This window comes from Mauremys mutica, chromosome 11, assembly GCF_020497125.1.
Source record: "Mauremys mutica isolate MM-2020 ecotype Southern chromosome 11, ASM2049712v1, whole genome shotgun sequence".
NCBI lineage: Eukaryota > Metazoa > Chordata > Testudines > Geoemydidae > Mauremys > Mauremys mutica.
In genome coordinates, this window is record NC_059082.1 from 507,404 (window position 1) to 529,470 (window position 22,067).

General features: G+C 46.2%; 1 protein-coding gene across 1 annotated transcript; it reads left to right on the forward strand.

Annotated features, from left to right (window-relative positions):
- Nucleotides 1-273: 273 nt before the first annotated feature.
- Nucleotides 274-18,126, forward strand: MAP1A (microtubule associated protein 1A). The gene is made up of 3 exons (XM_044979195.1): nucleotides 274-9,214; nucleotides 13,156-13,388; nucleotides 14,520-18,126. The coding sequence occupies exons 1-3, from the start codon at nucleotides 349-351 to the stop codon at nucleotides 14,673-14,675; spliced, it is 9,255 nt and encodes a 3,084-aa protein (XP_044835130.1). The 5' UTR covers nucleotides 274-348; the 3' UTR covers nucleotides 14,676-18,126.
- Nucleotides 18,127-22,067: the final 3,941 nt, after the last annotated feature.

Here is a 22,067-nt window from a genome sequence, read left to right on the forward strand (position 1 = left end):
ATTGTCAGGGGCCTGCTAGAGGCATTGAGCCTGTCTGAAGGAGTGATGCAGCTTGGCATTGCCCTCTGTCATGGCCTCTTTTGTAATATGTCACTGGAGTCCTTAATGGTCCCACATTAATTGTTGCTTTAAAAAAATTAAATGCTGCAATGTCTCACTACTGTGTCTGACTGTGATTGTCCTTGTCTGTCTCAATAGGTTGCCCAGCTTCTCAGCAACACTGATCCAGATAACAAGGCCTCCCTCACTGTGTCGTGTTTGGGAGAGGGAGACTGGAGCAACCTTGGACATCCCCAGTTCCAGCAGCTTATTAATCTGAAACTGAACCCTGACCCAGTTCTGCCTGAGATGGATGGGGTCTCTGAGTTTGCAGAGTATGTCTCTGAGACTGTGGATGTGCCAACTCCATTTGATCTTCTGGAACCTCCCACTTCTGGAGGCTTTCTGAAACTGTCCAAGCCCTGCTGCTACATATTCCCCGGTGGGAGAGGGGACTCTGCTCTGTTTGCTGTCAATGGATTTAACATCCTAGTGGATGGTGGCTCTGAGAGGAAATCCTGCTTTTGGAAGCTGGTCAGGCATCTGGACAGAATTGACTCCATTCTCCTTACCCACATTGGGGCAGACAACCTACCTGGCATTAATGGGCTTCTGCAGAGGAAGATTGCTGAGCAGGATGAGGAGCAATCTCAAGGCTCCACCAACTACAGTGACTGGATGAAGAACCTTATCTCTCCAGAACTTGGGGTTGTTTTTTTTAATGTTCCTGAAAAGCTTAAGATGCCTGAATCATCCATGAAAGTCAAGAGAAGCATTGAAGAGGCTTGCCTGACATTGCAGTATCTGAATAAACTCGGCATTAAATCAGAACCCCTCTACAGGGTGGTGAGTAACACCATTGAGCCCATTACTCTGTTCCACAAGATGGGGGTTGGTAAGTTGGACATGTACATCCTGAATCCTGTCAAGGACAGTAAGGAGATGCAGTTTCTAATGCAGAAATGGGCTGGGAATAGCAAAGCAAAGACTGGCATCATTCTAGCAAATGGGAAAGAAGGTGAGATTTCTGTCCCCTATCTGACCTCCATCACAGCCCTGGTGGTTTGGCTGCCAGCAAGCCCAACAGAAAAAATAGTAAGAGTTTTGTTTCCTGGAAATGCTCCACAAAATAAAATATTGGAAGGTCTTGAGAAGCTCAAGCATCTGGATTTTCTGAGGTACCCAGTAGCTACTCAGAAGGATATGTCTTCTGGCCTACCTCCACCTTCTCTGAAGCAGACCAAGATTAAACAGCGAACTGACAGCAAAGAGAGTCTGAAATCTTCTCCCAAGCCAGTTGCAACAAAGCAGGCCAGAAAAGAAGAGGCAAGTGACGATGGGGCTAAGGAGATAAAACCAGAGATAGTAAAGGAGGCCAGAACTGAGAAAAAAGTGAAAGAACATACTGAGAAAATTCCTGAGAAACCTGCAAAACCTGAAAAGATAAAGACAGAATCAAGTGATGCCCTCAAAGCTGAGAAAAGGAAACTAACCAAAGACAAGATTGGCAAGAAGCACCTCAAAGAGAAAGTGTCTAAACTGGATGAAAAGAAGGACAAAGAAAAGAAAGAGATTAAGAAAGAGAGAAAGGACTTTAAAAAAGATGATGGAAAGAAAGAAGAAAAAAAAGATTCAAAGAAAGAAGCCAAACCAGAGCTGAAAAAAATTTCTAAACCAGACTTAAAACCGTTTACCCCAGAAGTGAGGAAAACATTATACAAGGCAAAAGTTCCAGGTAGAATCAAAACTGAGAAAACCCGAGTCAAAGCTGAAAAGGAAGCACCTTTGGAACAGAAGATGTCACCAGCACAGAAGAGACCTGTACAGCAGAAGCCAGGAATGGCTGACATGGCTGAGCAGAGATTAGTCCTGTCTTCACCAGAGGACCTGACCAAGGACTTTGAGGAGCTGAATCATGAAGAGAAGGTGGAGCTGCAGGTGGCTCAGGAAATGACTGATATTGAAGCGAGTGATGCAGTCATGAGAGGACCTGAAACTGAAGGAAAGAGGGTCCCTGAGATGACTGCTCAGGGTCACCTTGATGAAGCTCTAATTTTGGAAGAGAACATCATAATGAAGGTGACTCCTCTAGATTCCCCAGATGAGGGAATCATCTCCTTTGATAGGGAAAGAGAGTTGCCATGTGAGGAAAAGCCAGTCCATCAGCTGGAGGTGAGAGCAGGACAGGCTGAAACATCTGAGGATGAAAGAGCAGCCCTGGAGGAACCTCTTGAGATGGGAGAGTTTGCCGAAAAAGCTGAAAGAAAGGAGGAAGCCAAGCTACTACCAGAGGTTCACAAAGATAAGAGAGGGCAGGTACCAACACACACAGAAGCAGCAGCAAGAGAAGCTCAGACCCCAGAACTCAAAGAGAAGGAAGAAGAGCAGAAAATATCTTTGGACAGAAAGCAGAGGGAAGGAGAAATTAAGACTTGTGAAAAGTACATTGAGGGGATGGATACAGGTGAGGAAGGTGAGAAGGAAAAGAGAGAGGATGTGATAGAAAAGGCAGAACTGGAAGAAACAGAAGAACAATACACAGAGGAAAAGGACGTGAAGACTAAAGAGTTCTATCAGCTACACCAGGATGAAGAGAAGGGCACAAAATTCACTGCTAAAGAAAAGAAAAGAGAGTTCAGTGAGGAAATCGGTGAGAAAAGTAAGTTACTTGAAAAGGAGGTAACTAAGGAGGAGTACTACCTGAGAAGTGCACCTGTCCCCCCAGGAGCCACAGCAGAACACATTTCATACATCCAGGATGAAACCATCCCTGGCTACTCGGAGACTGAACAGACCATTTCTGATGAGGAAATACATGACGAACAGGAAGAGAGGATCCCACACTTGAAGTATGATGTTAGTGCATATGATATTTCTGTGCCTGATCACCCAGGCTCTTTTGAGGCAGTACATGGTATCCAAGCCACCTCCACTACTGATATTGCTGCCAAGGGCTACATCAGCCAAGAATCTGAAATCCTTGTGTATCCTACAAGCATTGTAGCAGCCCCACTGGCTGAAGAGGAACACGTGTCCTCTGCCACGTCTGTTACAGAATGTGACAAGCTTTCCTCTTTTGCCACTTCAGTTGCAGAAGATCAGTCTGTTGCATCCATAACAGCTCCACAAACAGAAGAGACTGGAAAAAGCTCGTTACTTCTGGACACAGTAAACAGCATACCCTCCTCTCGGACTGAAGCCACCCAAGGCCTAGACTATGTGCCCTCTGCTGGCACAATCTCTCCAACATCCTCCTTAGAGGAGGACAAATGCTTTAAATCTCCACCTTCTGAAGACTTCCAGGCGTTAGCAGAAGGAGAGAGAAAATTCAAAGCTCAGAAGAAGGGCCTGCAAGAAGAGGAGGAAGAAGAGGAAGAAGAAGATGAGACTCCAAATATTGAGATGCCTGAGAAACTCAGAGGGCATTACGGTGCCCAGCTGTTTACTCAGCAAGGGCACCTGGCTGATGTTTTAATTGAATCCTGCACAGAAGCGTCCATGTTGCTATTATCCACAGAGGAAACACAACTTTCCCAGGTAGACTCCAGTTCTGGAGAAGCTGAGGAACGATGCATAAGTCCTGATGATAGCACAGTCAAGATGGCATCTCCAACACAATCTGGCCCCACTAGTGCTGGACACACACCTTTCCATCAGTCCCCTGTGGAGGAGAAACTGGAAACTGTGGAAGCGGAGTTATTTGAAAATGACAGAGATGCTTCTGTAAAGAAAGGCGAAGGACAAACTTCTGGTGTAGAAAAAGGAGCTGAGAGTGAATTTGAACCACTTAAAAAAGCTGAAGCACCTGCGGCTAATGATATCCCTGAAAAAGAGTTGCCTTCTGTTATACAGGAGAAGCCTGGCTTAGCTAGCAAAGTGCTACGGCCTATGGAGTCCATGTTTCCCAGAAATGAAAAGCAGGAACTGCCCATTGGAAAGGAACAGCTGCTACACATTTCTTATCACAAACAGGAAACCATTGAAATTAGTGAAAAGGATGATTCCGAACTGTACATTCCCAGCACAGACATTATTTCAAAGCCAGAAAAGGAGGCGGAGTTTAAAGAAACTGAAATGATGCAAGACGTTTCACTAGAATTTGCAAAATACACAGCTAAAGAGCCAGTTTCTACCAAAGAAATATCTCCCAAAAATGCTGAGGTTCCACAACAAAGCCAACTTGAAAGTGATAAATCTTCACAAATTTCCATTAAAGAAATATCTCCAGATGATTCCAAATCACTTTCTTTTGGAGAAGAAAGTCTTTGTAAAGAAAAATCTTCAGATATTTCCATTAGAGAAGCTTCTCCAGAAGAAGCGAAACCACTATTATATTTCACAGGCCATACCTTAGAAAAAGAAAAATCTACTCACATTTTCATTAAAGACATTTCTCCCGAAGACACCAAATCAATTTCTCTCACTGAAGAGAGTCCTGGTAAGGAAACATCTCCAGACATTTTCATGAAAGGAACTTCTCCAGAAGACACTAAGTCTCTTCTTTTTACAGAAAAGAGCCCTGCTAAAGAAACATTTCTAGCCACATCCACTAATGAATTCTCCCCAGAAGCTGTCATACCCCTGCATTTCATGCAGCAGAGCCCAGCTACAAGTGAAAAATCACAGGAAACTGCTGCCAAAGATATCATTAAAGAAAAACCAAAATCCCCTCTTTGCCCAGAACACAGCCCAATTAAAGATATGCTACCCACAGAAATTTCTTCTGCGGAAATATCTCCAGAAGATACCAGAGTGTTTTCTTTAACCGAAATGAGCCTGGCCAGGGGAAAAGCTTTAGAAATGTGCTCTCAAGAAACTATTCCAGATATGAAGTTCTTACACTTCACAGAATCCAGACGAATTCAGGATAAAGAGTCCTCAGACGTTTGCTCTGAAGATGTCAAATCTTGTGATTTCATGGAAGAGACACAAACTAAAGAAGAAAAATCTCCAGAAATGGAAGACATTTATATGAAAAATCTAAATTATGAGAAGAAAGTGTGGTTTCCAGAGGAGATGGAAGAGAGAAGAAGTAAGGAAAGCCAACAGAAGTATGATAAGGAAAGAGAGAGCACTTTTTTGGATGAGGTTCAGGAATATGAAAAAAAATCTTCTCTTACCGTAACAGAAGAGGAAAAGATTATATATTCTATGGCATATGAAGGTTATGCCTTGGAAACAGTAGAGAAGAAAACTTCAGACTCAGAATATGGATATTTCCAGGAAGAAGATGCCCCCAGGCAGGCAGGCTATCTGCCTAAGAAGGAAGATTATCTTTGTTATGGCGAAGACAAGCCTGTACCTCAAGAAACAGAAGCTGGACATTTCAAAGTAGATTCAGCAGAAGCACAAGAATTTGCATGGTGGGAGGACAAAGGACTTTCACTGGAAACAAATAAAATGGAAATAGCCCCTACTGAGATCACCTCTTCTGAAAAATCAGAAGTAGTTAGAGCAACCCCATCTTCTCACCATGTCTGTATAGAAGAAAAACAGGTCAAACCATCAAGTGCAGCAAAAGGAAGGGAGGAGTCATTGTTCCCATCTAAACAAGATTACTCCTACTTGGATCATGAGGAGAAAGCAGTCCTGGATCTATATGCTAAATCATTAGACCGAGCACTGACAGTATCTCCTCTGCCTGCATCATCTAGTGCTCTAGAAAAGGAGGTGGACACAAGTACACAAGAACTAGAAAAACATTTCATGACAGACCAAAGCAAACCAGTTTTGCAGGCTGAAGTTCTGCAGGGGGCCACAGTGCAGATATCAGATGCTGATGCTTTGAACCAAGAAACATCAGACTCTAAATACATGCTAGACATAGAGCAGAATGCTGAAAGCAAATCCACTGAGGCTCCTGATGAACCTAGAGGAAGCAAAGAGCAGAGTTCAGCAGCATTTGATCTTCTGTACTCTACAAGCCCAGCAGAATATGAATATGTAGCAGCTTCCCAAAAAGACAGTGATGCAGTGTCAAAGAACAGCATGCACTCTTTTTCAGGACCATATCATCCCAAAAGCAGCAGTGACATCATAGGCCATTCTGAGGACATGGGTTCTTTCAGCCAAGTGGAACATCATTCAGAGTCTTGCACTCGGACCTCTTCCAGTCCTTCTGAGAAAGAGGTCTGTGCATCCAAAGGAGATGACCATGCTAAACAGCTAGAGCAGGAAGAAAGGGAACCAACTCCCTACCCTGATGAGAGGACTTTCCAGTATGCTGACATCTATGACCAGGTAGTTGTGTCTGGAGTTGGGCTTCCAAGCCTTATCCTGAAGGATGTGGACAACCTAGGTCACCCTGATAAGGAAAAGCTGGAGCCTACATTTGTGGCCTCTAGGACAGAGAAAGTATCTGTGTCTCAGAAACAGCTACTTTATCACATCTCTGCAAAAGAAGAAGAGTCTTGCCTCTACACCTCTGCTGAAAAGGAGCTGTCATCCCCAACTTCCCCCAAAGATAAAGTGGATTCTTCCTTTGCGTACACAGACATCCATGAAAGATATTCACCCCTGGCAGAGTCAGATAAGCATGGGATTCCCAGTGACTTGAGATTCAAGGAAATGCAGGAAGGACAGAATGGGCTGAGCTCATCAACTGCCGCACCAAAAGAACCATACTTGACCCTGCCTCCTTCCTCTCCTGGAAGCAGTGAGTGCACTCCTCCTACACACACCATAGATGCATTTTATCAAGAAAAAAGAGCTCCTTACATTGAAGCTGCTCATCCAGATGAAAACATAATTTCTATCAGCCAGGAGCAGAGATCTCTGTCACCAATGGAGCCTCAGCCCAAAGAGTTATACTACGAAAAAGCAGGACGAGGAGAAGAGAGTACCAGTGACTCAGAGTTAGAAAAAGGTGCAAAGGAGAAATCTGAAAAGGAGTCCAAATTGCCCAGCCCTCCCCAAGCACCAGAAAAAGTCAGTGAGGAGGAAGTGTATGCAGACATTTCAGTAATGGAGATGGCCCAGGTATCAGAGCTGCTTCACCAGGACGAGCACCAAGAGTCTCATTTGTCAACATCAGTTGCCTCCTCCCCTTGTGATCCAGTGCAGAAAGAGGAACGTGGAGTTGAGAAAACTGAAACAGCAACAGTTATAGAGGCAGGTACTGCTGGCTACAGTACCCTGACAGATACATGCAGAGACGTTTGGGCATCAGAAATGTCCTATTCAAGCCAAATTTCTTTGCAACAGGGAAAAGATGCTGAAAAGTCCCCAAAGGAAGCACACTTTCTAGTAACAGATTATCACCATGCAGAGATTGCTTCTGAGGGCTATGACAAAGACAAAGATATTTGCTTAAAGTCTACTGCTAAGTATGTGAAAGAGGAACATCAAAAGGGTCTGGCACTGCAAAGTAAAGAAATGGATTTATCTTCAACTGGGTTTGAATTTTCCTCTCTAGGAAAACATGAACCATCCATTGTGTTTAGACATGAGACATCCTCATCAGGCCACTTAGGGGACAAATCTCTTATTTTAAAATTTCCTGATGCCTTGCTCTCAGACCAGGGGAAGAAAGATGAGTACCTGGAGGTTTCTAAAAAAGATACCAGTGTAGATTCATCTTCCCTTAGCTTTTCACCACTGAGCCCATATAAAGAAGACAAGTTGTTCTCTGGGGCTGTGGAAAGAGAAGTTGCATCCCAACAGCGGGCAAAAGATGATTGTCCCAGACTCTCAGAGGATGCCTCACCTGAAGCCACTACCCCTGTGATACACACTACAGCAGAAAGCTTCTACTCCCACATGCTTTCTGCATACACAGGAGCAGAGCCAGACACCAGGAGCCTGTGGGATGTGTCTCCATTGATTCCAGCTGATTCTGTCAAAACATATCCAGCTGAAACCGAAGGGTTTGTGTCTGCTGAGAACTGTGGTTCTGCATTCACATGTGATGTGGATAACACACTGCCATGCAGAATTGAGTGCCAAAGTACACTGATGTCACTACTGTCCACAGAAAAACAAAAGCAAAGTTGTGCATCCAGCCCAGAACAACACTCATCTGTCACTGAAACGCTTATGGCAATGACCTCATTTCCTGATATACTGACATCATTTCCTCCTCATCAGCAAGAAGCAGCAGCCACAGCCAATGGCCCAACAGAAGTGAGCACAAGTCCGCAAGCTTTCCGAAGTGTGCAGAGTGCAGCAGAGGTGAAAGATGAGAAAGCACTTCCTGATTCTGACTGGACTGTGTCACCATCCTTGGGGGGAGAGGATATGGCTAGGCAGAGCCGGCCTTCTTCACTGATGTCCCCTGAGCATACCTTCCAGCCCTTTTTTCCAGAGGCACAAAGGGGAGGAAGAACTGAGGACCATGGAGATGCTTCCCATGAGGGAGAGCCATGTTTAGGAGCCAGCTCTGACAATAGGCAGAAGTTCTCTTCCTGCGAATATAAACAGAGGAAGGGTGAGTTGTCTCCATCATTCATCAACCCAAGTCCTCATGACCTCTCTGAAGATAGTGACCTCTCTCAGGATGAAGGTCATCCTTCAGTGAAGGGGAGGCCACACCACACTACTGGTAGTGATGTACAAGCCACGATGATAGAGGAAACCCCTCCCACATCAGTGAGTGACTCTGGAACCTCCCAATCCGACTCTGATGTCCCTCCAGAGACAGAGGAATGTCCATCCATCACAGCTGATGCTGCCATGGACTCAGATGAAGATGCAGATTTCCTCCCAGTAGACAAAGCTGTGGGTACTTCGCATCATGGCAGCACAAGGTCTAGCCATGATCCACAACCTGTTCCAATGATCGATCCCCATCCTCATCCCCCTCATCCAGATGTCTGCATGGTGGACCCTGAAATGCTGGTAAATGAGCAAAATGTGAGCAGAACTGATAAAATATCCAAAAAGGATCTGAAAGAAAAGAGCAAAGGAATGAGGAAGCCTTTGAGTAAACCCAAATCATCATCACCTGCCCGGAAACTAGATGTCAAAGGGAAGCGGTCTCCCACGCCTTTGAAACAGCCATTAGACAGGTCTCCAAAATCTACCACTGCAAAAAAAGAGCGAGATGGAGGAGAGAAGCAGTCAAAACCACGTACCCAATTAGTGCAGCCCTCTCACATAGAAGAGAAGGATGAGTTATCCCGGAGCAGTCACAGCAACCCGGGCAAGACCCTTGTTAATGGCATCAAAACAAACCCTGGTAAGAAATCCCTCCCCAGAGGAGCATTCTCTTTTGCTTAAACAATAAGCAAAGCACTAACTAAAATGTAAGCATTTGCTGCACTATTTAGGGCACTGAGTGGCAGTTAATGGGCACTTCCTAGCATGTCAGAGTGAGTTTGCAAGTGCTGAGGGATTGTGATAGGCAGTGATTTAAAAAAAATGCAGAGAAAGTCAGTAGCAATGAAGCCAAACATCTGGTAATTTAAACCCTTTATGTTTAGATTCTGTTATACACACAGGGAGTATGTTCCCCACAGGGTGATCAGTAGTTAGAATTCTCTGGTCTCAGAGGGACTAGCAGAACCCACCTTAATATTGTAGTAACATGGGATAAGACACCTAACTATGGTGGCTGTTGCTTCATTCTCCAGGGTTGAACTGATCATGACACTAGGAGTTCATTTGGGTGCAGAGATGTTGCCTTCCCTCTGTAACTATGAACAGAGACTAGATTGGAGTATCCTCCACAATTAATTCCTGAAATCACAGGGGGGAGCTGAGTAGCATAGAACCTTGGTCATCCTGGCGTCTCCTCCCACAGTGGAAGATGCCAGATTGACTGATAGTCTTGGAGACTGAAATCCTCTCTGTATCCCCAGAAGAGGTGCAGTGTAGAGGCCAGCTTCCCCCCCCCACAGTGTCTCAGTCCTGCTCAGAGGAACCAGTTGAGAGGGAAGTTCAGTCTCCATGGTCCATGCAGCCCTTGGGCACTCTGCTACGAGTGCCATCATGGAGGCCAACTGTTGTTGTTCGTTGTATTAGGGTAGTGCCCAGGAGCCCCCATCATGGACCAGGATCCCAGCACACTAGGCGCTGTACAAATACAGAACATGTAGATGATCCCTGCCCCAAAGCACTTATAATTTAACTATAAAACAAGCAACATCAGCTGGATACAAACAGATGGGGGGAGGGGCCAGTGAAACAAACATTATTGGTCACCATGATGGGCAGTGGTCTCAGTACACCAGCGACCAAACCACTGTCTAGATTTTTGTAGAAATCCTGGCACAGGAGAGTTTTTGAGGGGGCATTTGAAGGTGGCTCATGGGGTAATTTTATGGCTGTTCATGGCTAGTGCCTCCCAAGCAGGAGGGGCAGCATGGGAGGAAGCATAAAGATGCTTGACAATTTAACAAGTGGATGATGGCGGCTGGCAGCCTGGGCCTGTTGGAGGCAGGAGCCAACATCTTGCTAGCAAATAAGCGCTGCTAGGTAGGGTGGGGCTATGCCATAAAGGGCCTTGAAAGTGAAGATAAGTAGCTTATATTGGATGCAGTAGAGAAGGGAAGCCAATGGAAGGAATCCAAAGAGAGAGGTGACACGGGCAAAGTGACAGACTAAGGAAGAGGTCTCTGCAGTGGCACCCTGAATGGCTGTGAGTGGGGCAAGAGTTATTTAATCATCGCCAGTGAGAGGGCGGGTGCAGTAATCGCAACAGAAGATAAGCATCTGGACGACAGTTGTTAGCTGTGTGACTAGATAAGGCTGTAGCTCAGGGATGTTATAGAGAAAGACTCCGCAAAATTGAAACCTAGCCTGAATGTCAGGTCCTGGAGCAATGACATCCAAACATGCTGCCCAGGTTATGAACATGTGTGACAGGCAGGATCATGGTGGTGTCCTCAGTGATCGAGAGAGGAGGTGGCAGGCAGGGTTTGGGGTGGACGATTGGGAGCTCTGTTTTAGCCATGTTGTGCTTGAACTGACGGCTAGACATCCCCAAGAGATGTCAGGTGACAGGCTAAGATTTGAGTGGGCAAATAGAGACAGGTCAGCAGTAGAGCTGGCTCTGAGTCATCCACACAGGGCTCGGAGTTGAAGTTGTAAGCAGATGAGATTATCCAGAGCTAAGGCATAGGGGGAGAAGGGAAGGGCACCAAGCATAGAGCCCTGTGGAACACCAATGGAAAACTGGAGAGGGGGCTGAGGTGGCGCCTCAGAAGGACATGGTCAAGGAGCAGTTAGAGAACTTGGAGAGGCCAGAGTCACAGAAGCCAAGGGAGGACAGGCTGTCAAGAAGAGCCTGGTTGTGGTGTTGACGGCAGCTGACAGATGACGGTGGATGAGGATAGAGAACTGGTTCTGAGCTGTGACTGGGCAGAGAGCATTAGAGACTTTGCCAAAAGTGTTTTAGTGGCGTGCAGGGAGTGGAAACTGGATTGGAGAGCGTCATGAGCTGGAATTGGAGGGGAGGCGCTATAACCAGTGCATTTGTAAGAATACAAAAACAGCCATCTTGGGTCAGCCCAATGGTCCATCTAGCCCCATATCCTGTCTTCCAACAGTGACCAGTGCCAAATGCTTCAATGAGAATAAACAGAACAGGGCAATTTATTGAGTGATCCTTCCCTGTCGTCCAGTCCCAGCTTCTGGCAGTCAGAGGTTCAATGAGCTGAAGGGTGGGGTGGGCAGGGAGATAGGGTGCCAGCTAGAGAGGCCAGTTGGGTCAGGATTAGGGTTTTTGTTTTTCAAGGTGGGAGAGACGAACGCATGTTTGTATTGTGAGGGGAAAAGAGCCAGGGGAGAGTTAAGGAGGAGCGCGTAAGGGAGGAAGGTGTGTGGGGATCAGGAGCTAAGATGGGCTGGAATCACTGGGGCAAATGAGGTTAGACAAGGAGAACAAGAGAGAAACATGATGGGGAGAAGGAGGAAAGACTTGTAGGAGGGGCGGGGGAAGGTAAGGCAAACGAAGGGGAGGGGATAAGGTTATGTCATTAGGTGGCTTTAGAGATATGGACACTTGCCCACTAGAAAGTGTAATACGCCACCAGGCCATCGAAGAGTGATGTCAGCCAGCGTCACATGTGCAGGCTAGAAGGGACAGATTCTGTACCCACTGTACATTCCCTGAGCTATTTGTCTCTTGTTAATGCTGGTGTTTAGCCTGGCTGCTGCCATGAATTGGCTATGGAAAGAAAACGAGGCATACAGATTATACTGTATGTGAGGAGGGCAAATGGGGGCAGAGCTTTTTTTATTATTATTATTGTGCCTCTTCATTTCTTTCTTCCCTTTTGGACTTTTTTTTTAATTGACAGAACAGTTCATGTATCAGCCCAAACACCACGGGAACTTTAGAGTTAAAGGCCTAAGAGACATCTGGACAAAAAAATATGTTTAGGGGGTGGTGTAAATACATGGACATGCTGTATTCACATACTTGTGTGTACTCACATATTTCCTAGTGTCTGCATAGATTATACTGCCTGTGTATATGTCTACAATGTGTGTTTGCACATGATTGGCAATGTGCATTTGGCTATGTGTCTGTACTAGTATGGGCATGGCTGTGTGAATGCATGTATTCACATATCTCCATGTTCAGGTCCTTGTCTAAATGTGTGTATGACTCTATGCCTCTGCGCTTGGGATCATCTCTTACCCAATGACTGAAGGATGCAGAAATGATGACAGGAAATGCTGAAAGAGCAGAAATATTGATGAGGAACGTGAGACAGTCATCAGAAAGAACTGCTAGGCCTCATTAAGAGCCAGGCAGGAGTTCCTGGAGATGTTACTGTAGATTCCAAAGGCTGTCAGATAAAGGACATCAGGACATATTGCTATAGCCAAGATAGGTTAAGAAACCAAAACGGGCTATTTAACCAGATAGTGACTGGGCTAATGACTCTGCCAAAGCTAATAAAGGGGAATTTGGTTCCCTTCTGCAGCAAAGGCCATTCTGGACCTGATCCCAAAGCTGCTCAGTCAGGCACTAAAGAATTGCAGACCTTTCCCTTTCCCACCCGGTTTCTGTGCTACTGCTGGGACAGACCATTCACTCTTGTTTCCTCTCGGTAGCAGAGAGAAGGAGCCAACCTAGACCCTTTAACTTAGTCTCTGCAGCTGCAGGAAATCTTCCTGCATTCCAGATGCTTCAGGATTTTGTTAGCCCCTGATTTCTCTTTTCCAAAGTTTCCAGTAGCCCCAAAAGCAGTCTCTCTGTGCTCCATGGACCCCCTGTCTATGTGGACCTGGCCTACATCCCCAACCACTGCAGTGGGAAGAACACAGACCTGGAGTTCTTCAAGCGGGTCCGAGCTTCATACTATGTTGTGAGTGGCAATGATCCAGTCAACGGGGAGCCCAGCCATGCGGTACTGGATGCACTTCTGGAAGGAAAGTCCCAGTGGGGTGAGAACTTGCAGGTAAGTGACTTAAATCTGCAGGATTGTGTGATGTTCACTCTATCATGGAATTCTAGGGAGAATTCAGCCTATTACAATATTGATCCACAGTGGAAAAAATCTCACATTATGTGCACTAGAGGGAAGCAAATGGGACTGGGACTTTCTCACTGTACAGTGTTAGGTGCCAGTCACTGACATCTTAGGAGCCTCTCTTCTCTCCCTGCCATTTGTGGTCCTGTTTGTCAGTAGCCTAGGGACAGGAGGACGAAGTAGCCTGAGGAATGAGGAGAAAAGGGGGGGGGGGGGATACAGTCTCTTTCCCTATCATGACATTCATGCACTTAAAGATCACTCACTCCTCCTGCCTCTGCAGCAGGAAACAGAAATTGTCCTCTGGCAGAAACCAGCTGGAAAGTAAATCCTAAGACACCAAGTTAGTGGGCTACTCTGCTATCAGGGACAGGGTCACCCACCCCACTTCCCTCCCTGGCAGTGGGGACAGTGTTGAAATCACAATTCTAAAGCTGTTCCAATAATAACTTCCTATTAGCTCCTTTAAACCATCAACTACTATTCCTTATAATACCCACCTTTCCCTACAAGGTTTCAGTGAGAGCCTGGGTAGTGCCTGTTCCTACAGGCAGGGCTAGAGCAGAGCATGCATTTGTCCAAACTGCTTTGCTAGATACCGCGTCCTCAAATGCCAGGGCTTTTGAGCGGACATGTTCTGCACCTGGGTAGGGTGACACAAAGGCTATGTGGCACTTTCCGGTCATTCCACGACCATTACTGGAGCCCTTGCGAACACAGATTTGCTGCTACTTTCGCTGCTATTGCCCAACTCATTCTCCAGCACAGCTTCTCTCCACCTTCATTTACCTTTCTATTCTCCTTTGTCTTAATATTATTTATGTTGTGGTAGTGCCTATGCCTCAAAAGGCCGGGACCCCCTTGGGCTGGATGCTGCACAGAGAGATGGTACAGAGGCCATTATAATTTAAAAGACAATTATGTAACAGGTGGATGGAAAAACAAGCAGGCGAGGCCATGAGGACAGAGTAACGGTTATAGGCTTGTATGGGCACGATTTGTTGGTGCACTAAACCAGAGAGTAGCAGTGCTGTCAGTTTTCTCTTTTGTCTTTTCCAGGTGACACTGATTCCAACACATGACACTGAGGTGACACGAGAATGGTACCAACAAACCCATGAGAAACAGCAGGAGCTGAACATCATGGTGCTAGCAAGCAGCAGCACTGTAGTGATGCAGGATGAATCCTTCCCAGCCTGCAAAATTGAGTTCTGAATCTCCCAGCCACACCTGGCTCTCATCCCTCGATGCTGTCCACCACCATGCAGCACTCAGACAGAGATACCATCTCATCACAGTCCAGTTCTTCTCTTCTGGTTTAGTCTATATGTCGTTCCCATTTGCCAGGAGATCTAGGACCCATCCAGCTCAACACTGGATGCTTTGAAAGAGGAGCCTGGGGGGGTCTCTAAGATTCTGTGCGGAACTGAGAAGTCATGCAAGGAGCAGTACCAGGCCAGGGCCAGCTTCTCTTTTCCTGGTTTATTTTGCTGCCTGTATAGTCGCTGTAGAATAATTTGGCTGCCTTGATGCTGCGAGCACTTGCTCTCCTACCCTTGCCCTGGTTGCACTGCCACTTGGCTTGTAGCACCATGAAATGTTTCCTTTGGCCTGTAGCTCTGCTGCTGCATGAAGATAGTCGTGATTGTCACAGATGTGGGAGAGGGACTGTGAAATAGAGGAAACGGGGAGTGAAAGAGGAGCGAAGGGATTCTGGTGTCAGTATTCTGAAAAAACCTGACAAAAAGAGAAGGCCATTCCTCCAGCTCTCAGAACATGAGGCTTGCTAGGAAAAGAGAGCTGGACTCCAACTACGCATTGCTGTGTTTGTCTAATTCCAGAGGCTTCTGCCCTGAGTTGTTGGACACCCATTGCTAGGTTACCCATTCATATTTTTTGCCATGGTTGAGGAGCTGTGATGAAGAATAATTTGGCTTGGTGGAGCGTTGGCTTGTCATTCTTAGCTACAAAGAGCACATTCCTAATCTACTAACCTCAGCTTCGCACTTGTAAAGTGATTAACATTGTACTTATAAGCATCAGCAGTGTGACTGCAGGCGTCATCAAGGGACTGTCACGTGAACAGCCCCAGTCAGAAGGGTATCCAAACGCACAACCCCCAACTCACCTGAACAGACGGGCTCAAGATAACGCTGGCCGCTGCTGGTCCAGGATTTGCGTATGAACCAAAGGCTTTCTTGAGGGGGAAGAGGAAGGATATGGACCTGAGGCAGCAGAGATGCAGGCAAGGAAGCACATTGTAGACAGTTCTGCCAGCAGTGGAGAGGCAATTTGTTGCCATTGGTCTGATCACTGTACAGCTTATCAGTGGCCTGACAGGATGGTAATCTCCCTGCCTACATGTTGGAGCCCTGACTCCTCAGTGGTACAGTCAGGCAGCTTGCTGCTCACAAGTGAGGGTGTCAAGAAGCTGGGGAAATGGGGAGACTGCTTGAGGGGGTGGGGTGGGGGGGTTAGCGACCCCTCCAGAAACCCTTTTGAAATATTATCTTAATGGTTTCTCCAGTGTTACTTCCCCGCTGCTGTGAAAGGAACATGAGCGTGCCCTTTCGAGCACAGAATGGGCCACCACGACGAGCAATTGTCCAGGTCTTGCTCTCTCATTCTTGTGCTCTCATAGCATCGTAACAGATTTATGCCCATTGCTGCTGAGTAATAAATCAGAGCATTATATAAGCTAGTGGTGGAGAAGCCCTTTCAGGCTCCAGGCTCAGTTTGTGATCATGAAGGGCCATAAACGTGAGGCAGTGGAAGTGGCTGCTCAAGCACTAGTGCTCAGCTGCTGTGTCACGGATCGGTCTTTGCAGAGCGGAGGCAGGCTGCTCATGGCACAAGGAAGGATTTTTTTTTAGCAAGACAGAGACACGAGGCAGTTGGGAGGCTATAAAATAAAAAGGCTGCGATGAAAATCTTGGCCTACAGCCCAAAACACGTGTCAGTGTCGGTGCCGGTACTTGGCATTGGGCCCAGCCCGGAGGGGGAGGGAGGGGTCAGGTCCGTATGCTGTGCTTGGCTGGGACACACTAATCTGTGCCACTAGCTAACTAGCAGTTCCCGGGCAGCTGGTGTAGAGAAAATGCTGTCTGAAAAACCTGCTGCTAGAGGACTAAAATGGGATTTCTATGGAAATGATTTATTTTGCCATCTAATTTATATATTTATTTTTGGTGTTAAGCTGCATTTTGTATGGAGTTAATATTTTAATTTATACATGTTATCATGGCGCCATGTGCTTTTCTGGGATCTCACTGTGAATACTCAGATGTTACAATTAAAAGAACAGAAAGACCTTAGAGAAATGAACAAAGTATCACTGGCAGCCACAGGGGTCTCCAGCCAGGATGCAAAGCAGGGTCGGTGTCTCTAAAGCCCAGCACCTGCAGGGAAAAGGAGCTGAGGCCGAATGGCACAGCTGGCCCTTTAGCTACAGCCCTTGTTTTGCGTGTTAGATTCTTGTTTGGGGATTTATTAAATTCCTGCATTGTATTTTCTTGTGGTTTTTTTAAACTAGTTGGTCCAAAGTGTGCCTGCCAGGAGAATAACTGTTGTTCTCTGTAAACTGATCGAGTCACTATGTATGAATGTCAGCTATGACAGCCAATCACAGGCAGGCAGTGATACGGATCCAACCTGTTTTTCCATTGGCCTCTTTTCTCTCTTTGGGCTTTTCACTTTAGGTCATTCAAGAAGTCAGTTAGTCCAGTTTACCTGTGCTTGGCTGTCAGCCAACTCCTGGTGCCTGGAAGCCTAGCGCACTCAGCGCTGGGTTTTAAGAGGGAACAACTCATGCATGCTCAGCTACTGAGTCCATTTCCTCAGCAGAGTGTCTAGGCAGAAAAAGTTAATGCACTAACTTTAGATAGACCCGCATATGAATGTGTCTCATTCTTAAACTTGAAGCAATTCTGACTAATAAGAGAGACAGTGGGGCTTTAGGGGCGCCTGCATTCACCAGGAAGGAAGAGCAGCTGGGAGAGTATGTTCCAGTTGAACATATCTGCCCACCCCAGGCCACAGTCCTGGTTGCTGCAGCTGTGCCCTCCAGCAGCTTTACCCCAGTGCTCACTCTCTTCCCTGCCCTGAGCCTCTTTCACACCTTTTTGAAGAGTTTTGTAGCAGTGTGCGCTGTCTTCAGCTTCTCTCGCCTTTCTCAAAATTTATGGGAAAACACCTTTTAAAAAACTCACCATCTTTATAACAGGGCCAAGCCCTGCCTTCCCCAGCAAATGGCTGCAGGCCTGAGGCTGTTAGCCTATGGGACACTAGCCAACCCAGAGGTACCACGACACTACAGTAGAGAAACATTTAAACTCCGCTTTCGCTTGTTTCTGCATGTGGACGACAATGTGTAATATTCCCGTATGTAATAGGTACAAAATATTATTTTAAAATTATAATAAAACAGTGAATGTTTTAACTGCATTGAGCTGGCAGTTTGTGCTCCTAGCTTCTCTCTATGCTGAATGTTGTAAAAACAGAGCGCCCAGGTTCTTTCCTTCTGCCTCATGTTACTATTTGACCTTAGTTCCTTGATTTTAGTTCCTTTTCCCCACATTCATGTGCAACACTCTGTAACTAACTGCTGTAAAGGGAGGAGCTTGACACAATAATAAAGCCACATTAGATGCAAAAAATAATGTCTTGGGCTTTTGTAAACTGTTCCATTTGAGTTTGTCCAACTGGGCAGTTCCATACATCTCAAGCATATGGGCACCAGGAGACGGGGGACATAACTTGTGTGAAGTTCTGCCCCCTCCCTCCCATTATACACCCATGACCTCCCTGACCATTGGCCCCCTACAGAAAATATACTCAGCACACATTAAATGGATTTAAAACTAGCTAAATTATAGGTCTCACAGTGTAATTGTAAATAGGAAGTTATGGACCTGGTGTGTTTTTTAGTGGCGTCCTGCAGGGATTGTTCTTGGCCCTATGCTATTTAACATTTCGATAAGGAAGAAAACATGAAATCATCCCTGACAAAGTTTGCAGATGACACAAAAATTGGGGTAAATAATGATGAAGCCAGATCACTGATACAGAGTGATCTGGCTCACTTGGTAAGCTAGGTAGAAGCAAACAATATGTGTTTTAATACAGCTAGCATTCCTATGAAACAAAGAATGTAGGCCATACTCAGAGGGACTCTATCCTTGGAAGCAGTAGTTCTACAAAAGACTATGGGGTCATGGTTGCTAAGAAGCGGACCATGAATTCCCAGAGCGACACTGGCCAAAAGGGCTAATATGATCCCTGGATGCATAACTAGGGGAATCATGAATAGGGGCAGAGTGGTTATTTTACCTCTGTATTTGGCACTGGTGTGGCTGTTGCAGGAATCCTGTGTTCAGTTCTGGTATCCAGAGGACAGGAAGGATGTTGATAAATTAGAGTTCAGAGACGAGCCATGAGAATGATTAAAGCATCAGAAAAGTGCCCTATAGACATGGACTCAAGGAGCTCAATCCATTCAGTATAACAAAGAGGAGACGGCTAAGGGGGTAACTTGACAATAATTTATACATACCGACCTGGGGAACAAAGATTTGATAATGGGCTCATCCATCTAGCAGAGAAAGGTATAACAAGATCCAATGGCTGGAAATTGAAGCTAGACAAATTCAGACTGGAAATAAAACATACATTTTTAACAGGGAGGGTAATTAACCGTTGGAACAATTTACCAAGGTTGTGGTGGATTCTTCATCATTGGCCTTTTTTAAAGCAAGGCTGGATGTTTTTCTAAAAGCGCTGCGCTGGGGATGATTTTAGGGATGTCTATTGGCCTGTGTTAGATAGGAGCGCAGACATCACAATGGTCCCTGCTGGCTTTGGAATCTATAACTCTTTCCCACTATGAAAAATGAGTTTTGCAGACCCAGCCCTCCCCCTCTGGGAGACATTCTTCATGGTACCAGCTGCTGAAACCTTCCCCCTCCCTCCCTCCAGTGACAAGCCGAGTGACACCCCCCCACACACACACAAACACAGATGACAGACACTCCAGCTGAGTGTCCAGACTCTCCCCCCAGGTACTGCACTGTTTGTGGCGCTTCCTTGCCCACATCAACACAAGACTCTACAGATTCTAGTGCTGTATGAGCCCAACCTTCCCCAGTGCTCCTCTGTGGAGAGCGTGTTCACACATGCCTCAGGAGACCCAGACACACATGTTGTCTCTCCAATGTCAGATGTGAAGTTTATCACTCAAATTCCTTGGCTAACTGGTGGCATTTCCGAATACTATGGGAAGCACAAAAACTAGCAGAGAATGAGGAAGCGACTTGGTTCTCGAATCAGGGTGTGAAAGCAACTGCAGGTGGGTCCATTCAGGAGCTCCTTCAGGCAGCAAATTGCTTATAGCAGCTGTGTGCAGCCAAAGGGAAGGCCATGTACTATGGCAGCCTCCCATCTCCCCTGGAGCCCTTTGCTTGCTCGCCATTAAGTCGCAGAGAGGGTTTTTAAGCAAAGCTTTTTAACTGTATTTTAGCCCTTCAGGTAGAGCTTTCCAGGCCCAATTTGTAATCAGAGCACAGGAAGCCAGGACTGTCTTCTCCCAGCGCTGGGCTGCCTATGCCCAGGAAGTAAATTATTTACTTTACAGTAACTGTAGTTAGGATGTTTTGTCTATGTGGACCTCCATGCCTTGTGAGCTTCATGCGTGCACTTCAGTGTCCATTGTGAGGCCACACTTGTGCCCTGCATGTCATTGTGCCTGGTTCCCTTGCTGCTTCAGAATCCCAGCAGCAATGGCCTTCAAAGGAGCAGGGATGGCTGGTGAGTTGTGGGATCCACACGGACAGAACATCTAGAAGAACCATAGTTACTGCAAGGTAACCTTTCGTCTTCAAGTCTTTGTGTGGCGCTCACCCTCCCCTCATAATTCCCAAATTAGTAGAAGAAAGATCTGAATGGCTAAACAGGGATCGCAGAACTTGTCACCTGACCTAGTTGCCAAATCTAGAGTGGTATGGGTGGAGCTGCTCTGCAGCTGTCTGATGCAGGAATGTTTCTTAACCACGATGAAGACATTTCATGGGCTCTAGCTGAGTGGGCCCTGATACCTGAAGGAAGGGAAGAGAGTGGATCAGGTTGACATATTTAGTGAATAGGAATTGATTGTTGTAGAGAGGCAGAGGAGTAGGTCTTTCTGCCTAAGAGATCAAGTCTTTTAGGCTCTTTATTCTGTATATTTGCATTTCCGCTGTACTACAGATAGCAATAGGAAGCAAGGAAAAATACTCAAATCATTTTTGAGGGTCTTGGTATTTCAGCTTTGCTCATTTGCTTACTGGAGCTAGAGATGCTGCAATCTGCCTTGGGAGTCTTCCATTCTTGGCATAGCCAACCTGCCTAGGGTCAGAATGAAAAATGTTAAATAATATATCTGCTTCTCCTGCACTACAGGTAATTCCAGAGTGTCCGCTGTCCTTCCCAGCAACTCCTGACAGAACTTAAGTCATCAGGATAGGGTACTGCAGCAGAAGTCATGCGATGAGGACAATAGATCCTTATGCATAGATGGCTGGAAGGGGTTAAGAGCGATCTTTTGTGGATTTTGTTGAAATAGTCCTCTTCCTCCTGAGCCTTGACTTCCTCCTCAGGTTTCTTCTTGGTCCCTAGGGTGATTTACAGCATAGGGTGCCTAATCAGGGAAAAATGTCCAAACTTCATGCGTGCCCACATGTGGAATACATAGAGGGACCAATGCTCGAAGAACTATGGGGTGATCAAGAAATAGCAGCTTGTGGAAGGCAAAGGAGGAGCACCCCCCCCCCAGAAGACGATCCCAGTTACTGTCAGTTAGAACTTGGGAGTCATGTCTGGCCAGAGGGAAGCCCCAGCATTTAAGTTACCTGCATGAGAACGCTGCTCTGAGTCTGCTCAGGCTTCTGGAAACAGCTAACTGATGCTGTGCATGTGCACAGGCTTAATAAAGGAATTAACATAACCAGTCCCCCATTCACAGTCACTAGCTACCCTTCCCCATAACACCTTTCTGGCTAATTTAATTCCACTTTTAATTTAAAAATGTATGTAGTAGAGAACTGGCACCTGAAATATTTTGAGGTCCCATCTGTAGCTGACTGGCTCTCTTAGCACCTGTCCATTAATGTGACTGGCTCCAGGCCAAATATGTTGTGCCTCAACCAGGTACTACATGGACTTGGGCCCAGAGCCTCAAAAGGTCTTTGTATGTCTGACCCACACTGAAGTCAATGGACGAGAGGCCTAACTAATCTTTAAGGCTCTGTCCTTGATGACTTTGGCTACCTGCTGGCTCTGACGTGGCTGCTCTGTTCCTTGAGCAATGACATTTTCACCTCTCTCAGGGAGTCTGTTAGTTCAAAATACAATTGTGGCTTTGCTAGGTGAGGGCAGGGCCTACAGACTCGTACTGAATTACAGCTAGCACTGTCCTTTCCCAGAAGTCCTGTTTGCCTTTTGTCAGTCTGGCCTCTGGTTCTGCATGTCTGTCATACTAAATAATTGTTACTCACCTTCTTAACAGCTGCCCTGCAGCAACAGACCCCATCAGTTACCAATGGGGGCTTTACAAATGCCCCACTCTTCAACCATCCT

Excerpts from the sequence above, each read along its gene's own strand:
- MAP1A (XM_044979195.1), top strand. The coding sequence starts at position 349 with ATGGATGGGGTCTCTGAGTTTGCAGAGTATGTCTCTGAGACTGTGGAT. Across the intron at positions 9,215-13,155 it reads TGGCATCAAAACAAACCCTG|TTTCCAGTAGCCCCAAAAGC; the intron begins GTAAGAAATCCC and ends TCTTTTCCAAAG. Across the intron at positions 13,389-14,519 it reads AGTGGGGTGAGAACTTGCAG|GTGACACTGATTCCAACACA; the intron begins GTAAGTGACTTA and ends TGTCTTTTCCAG.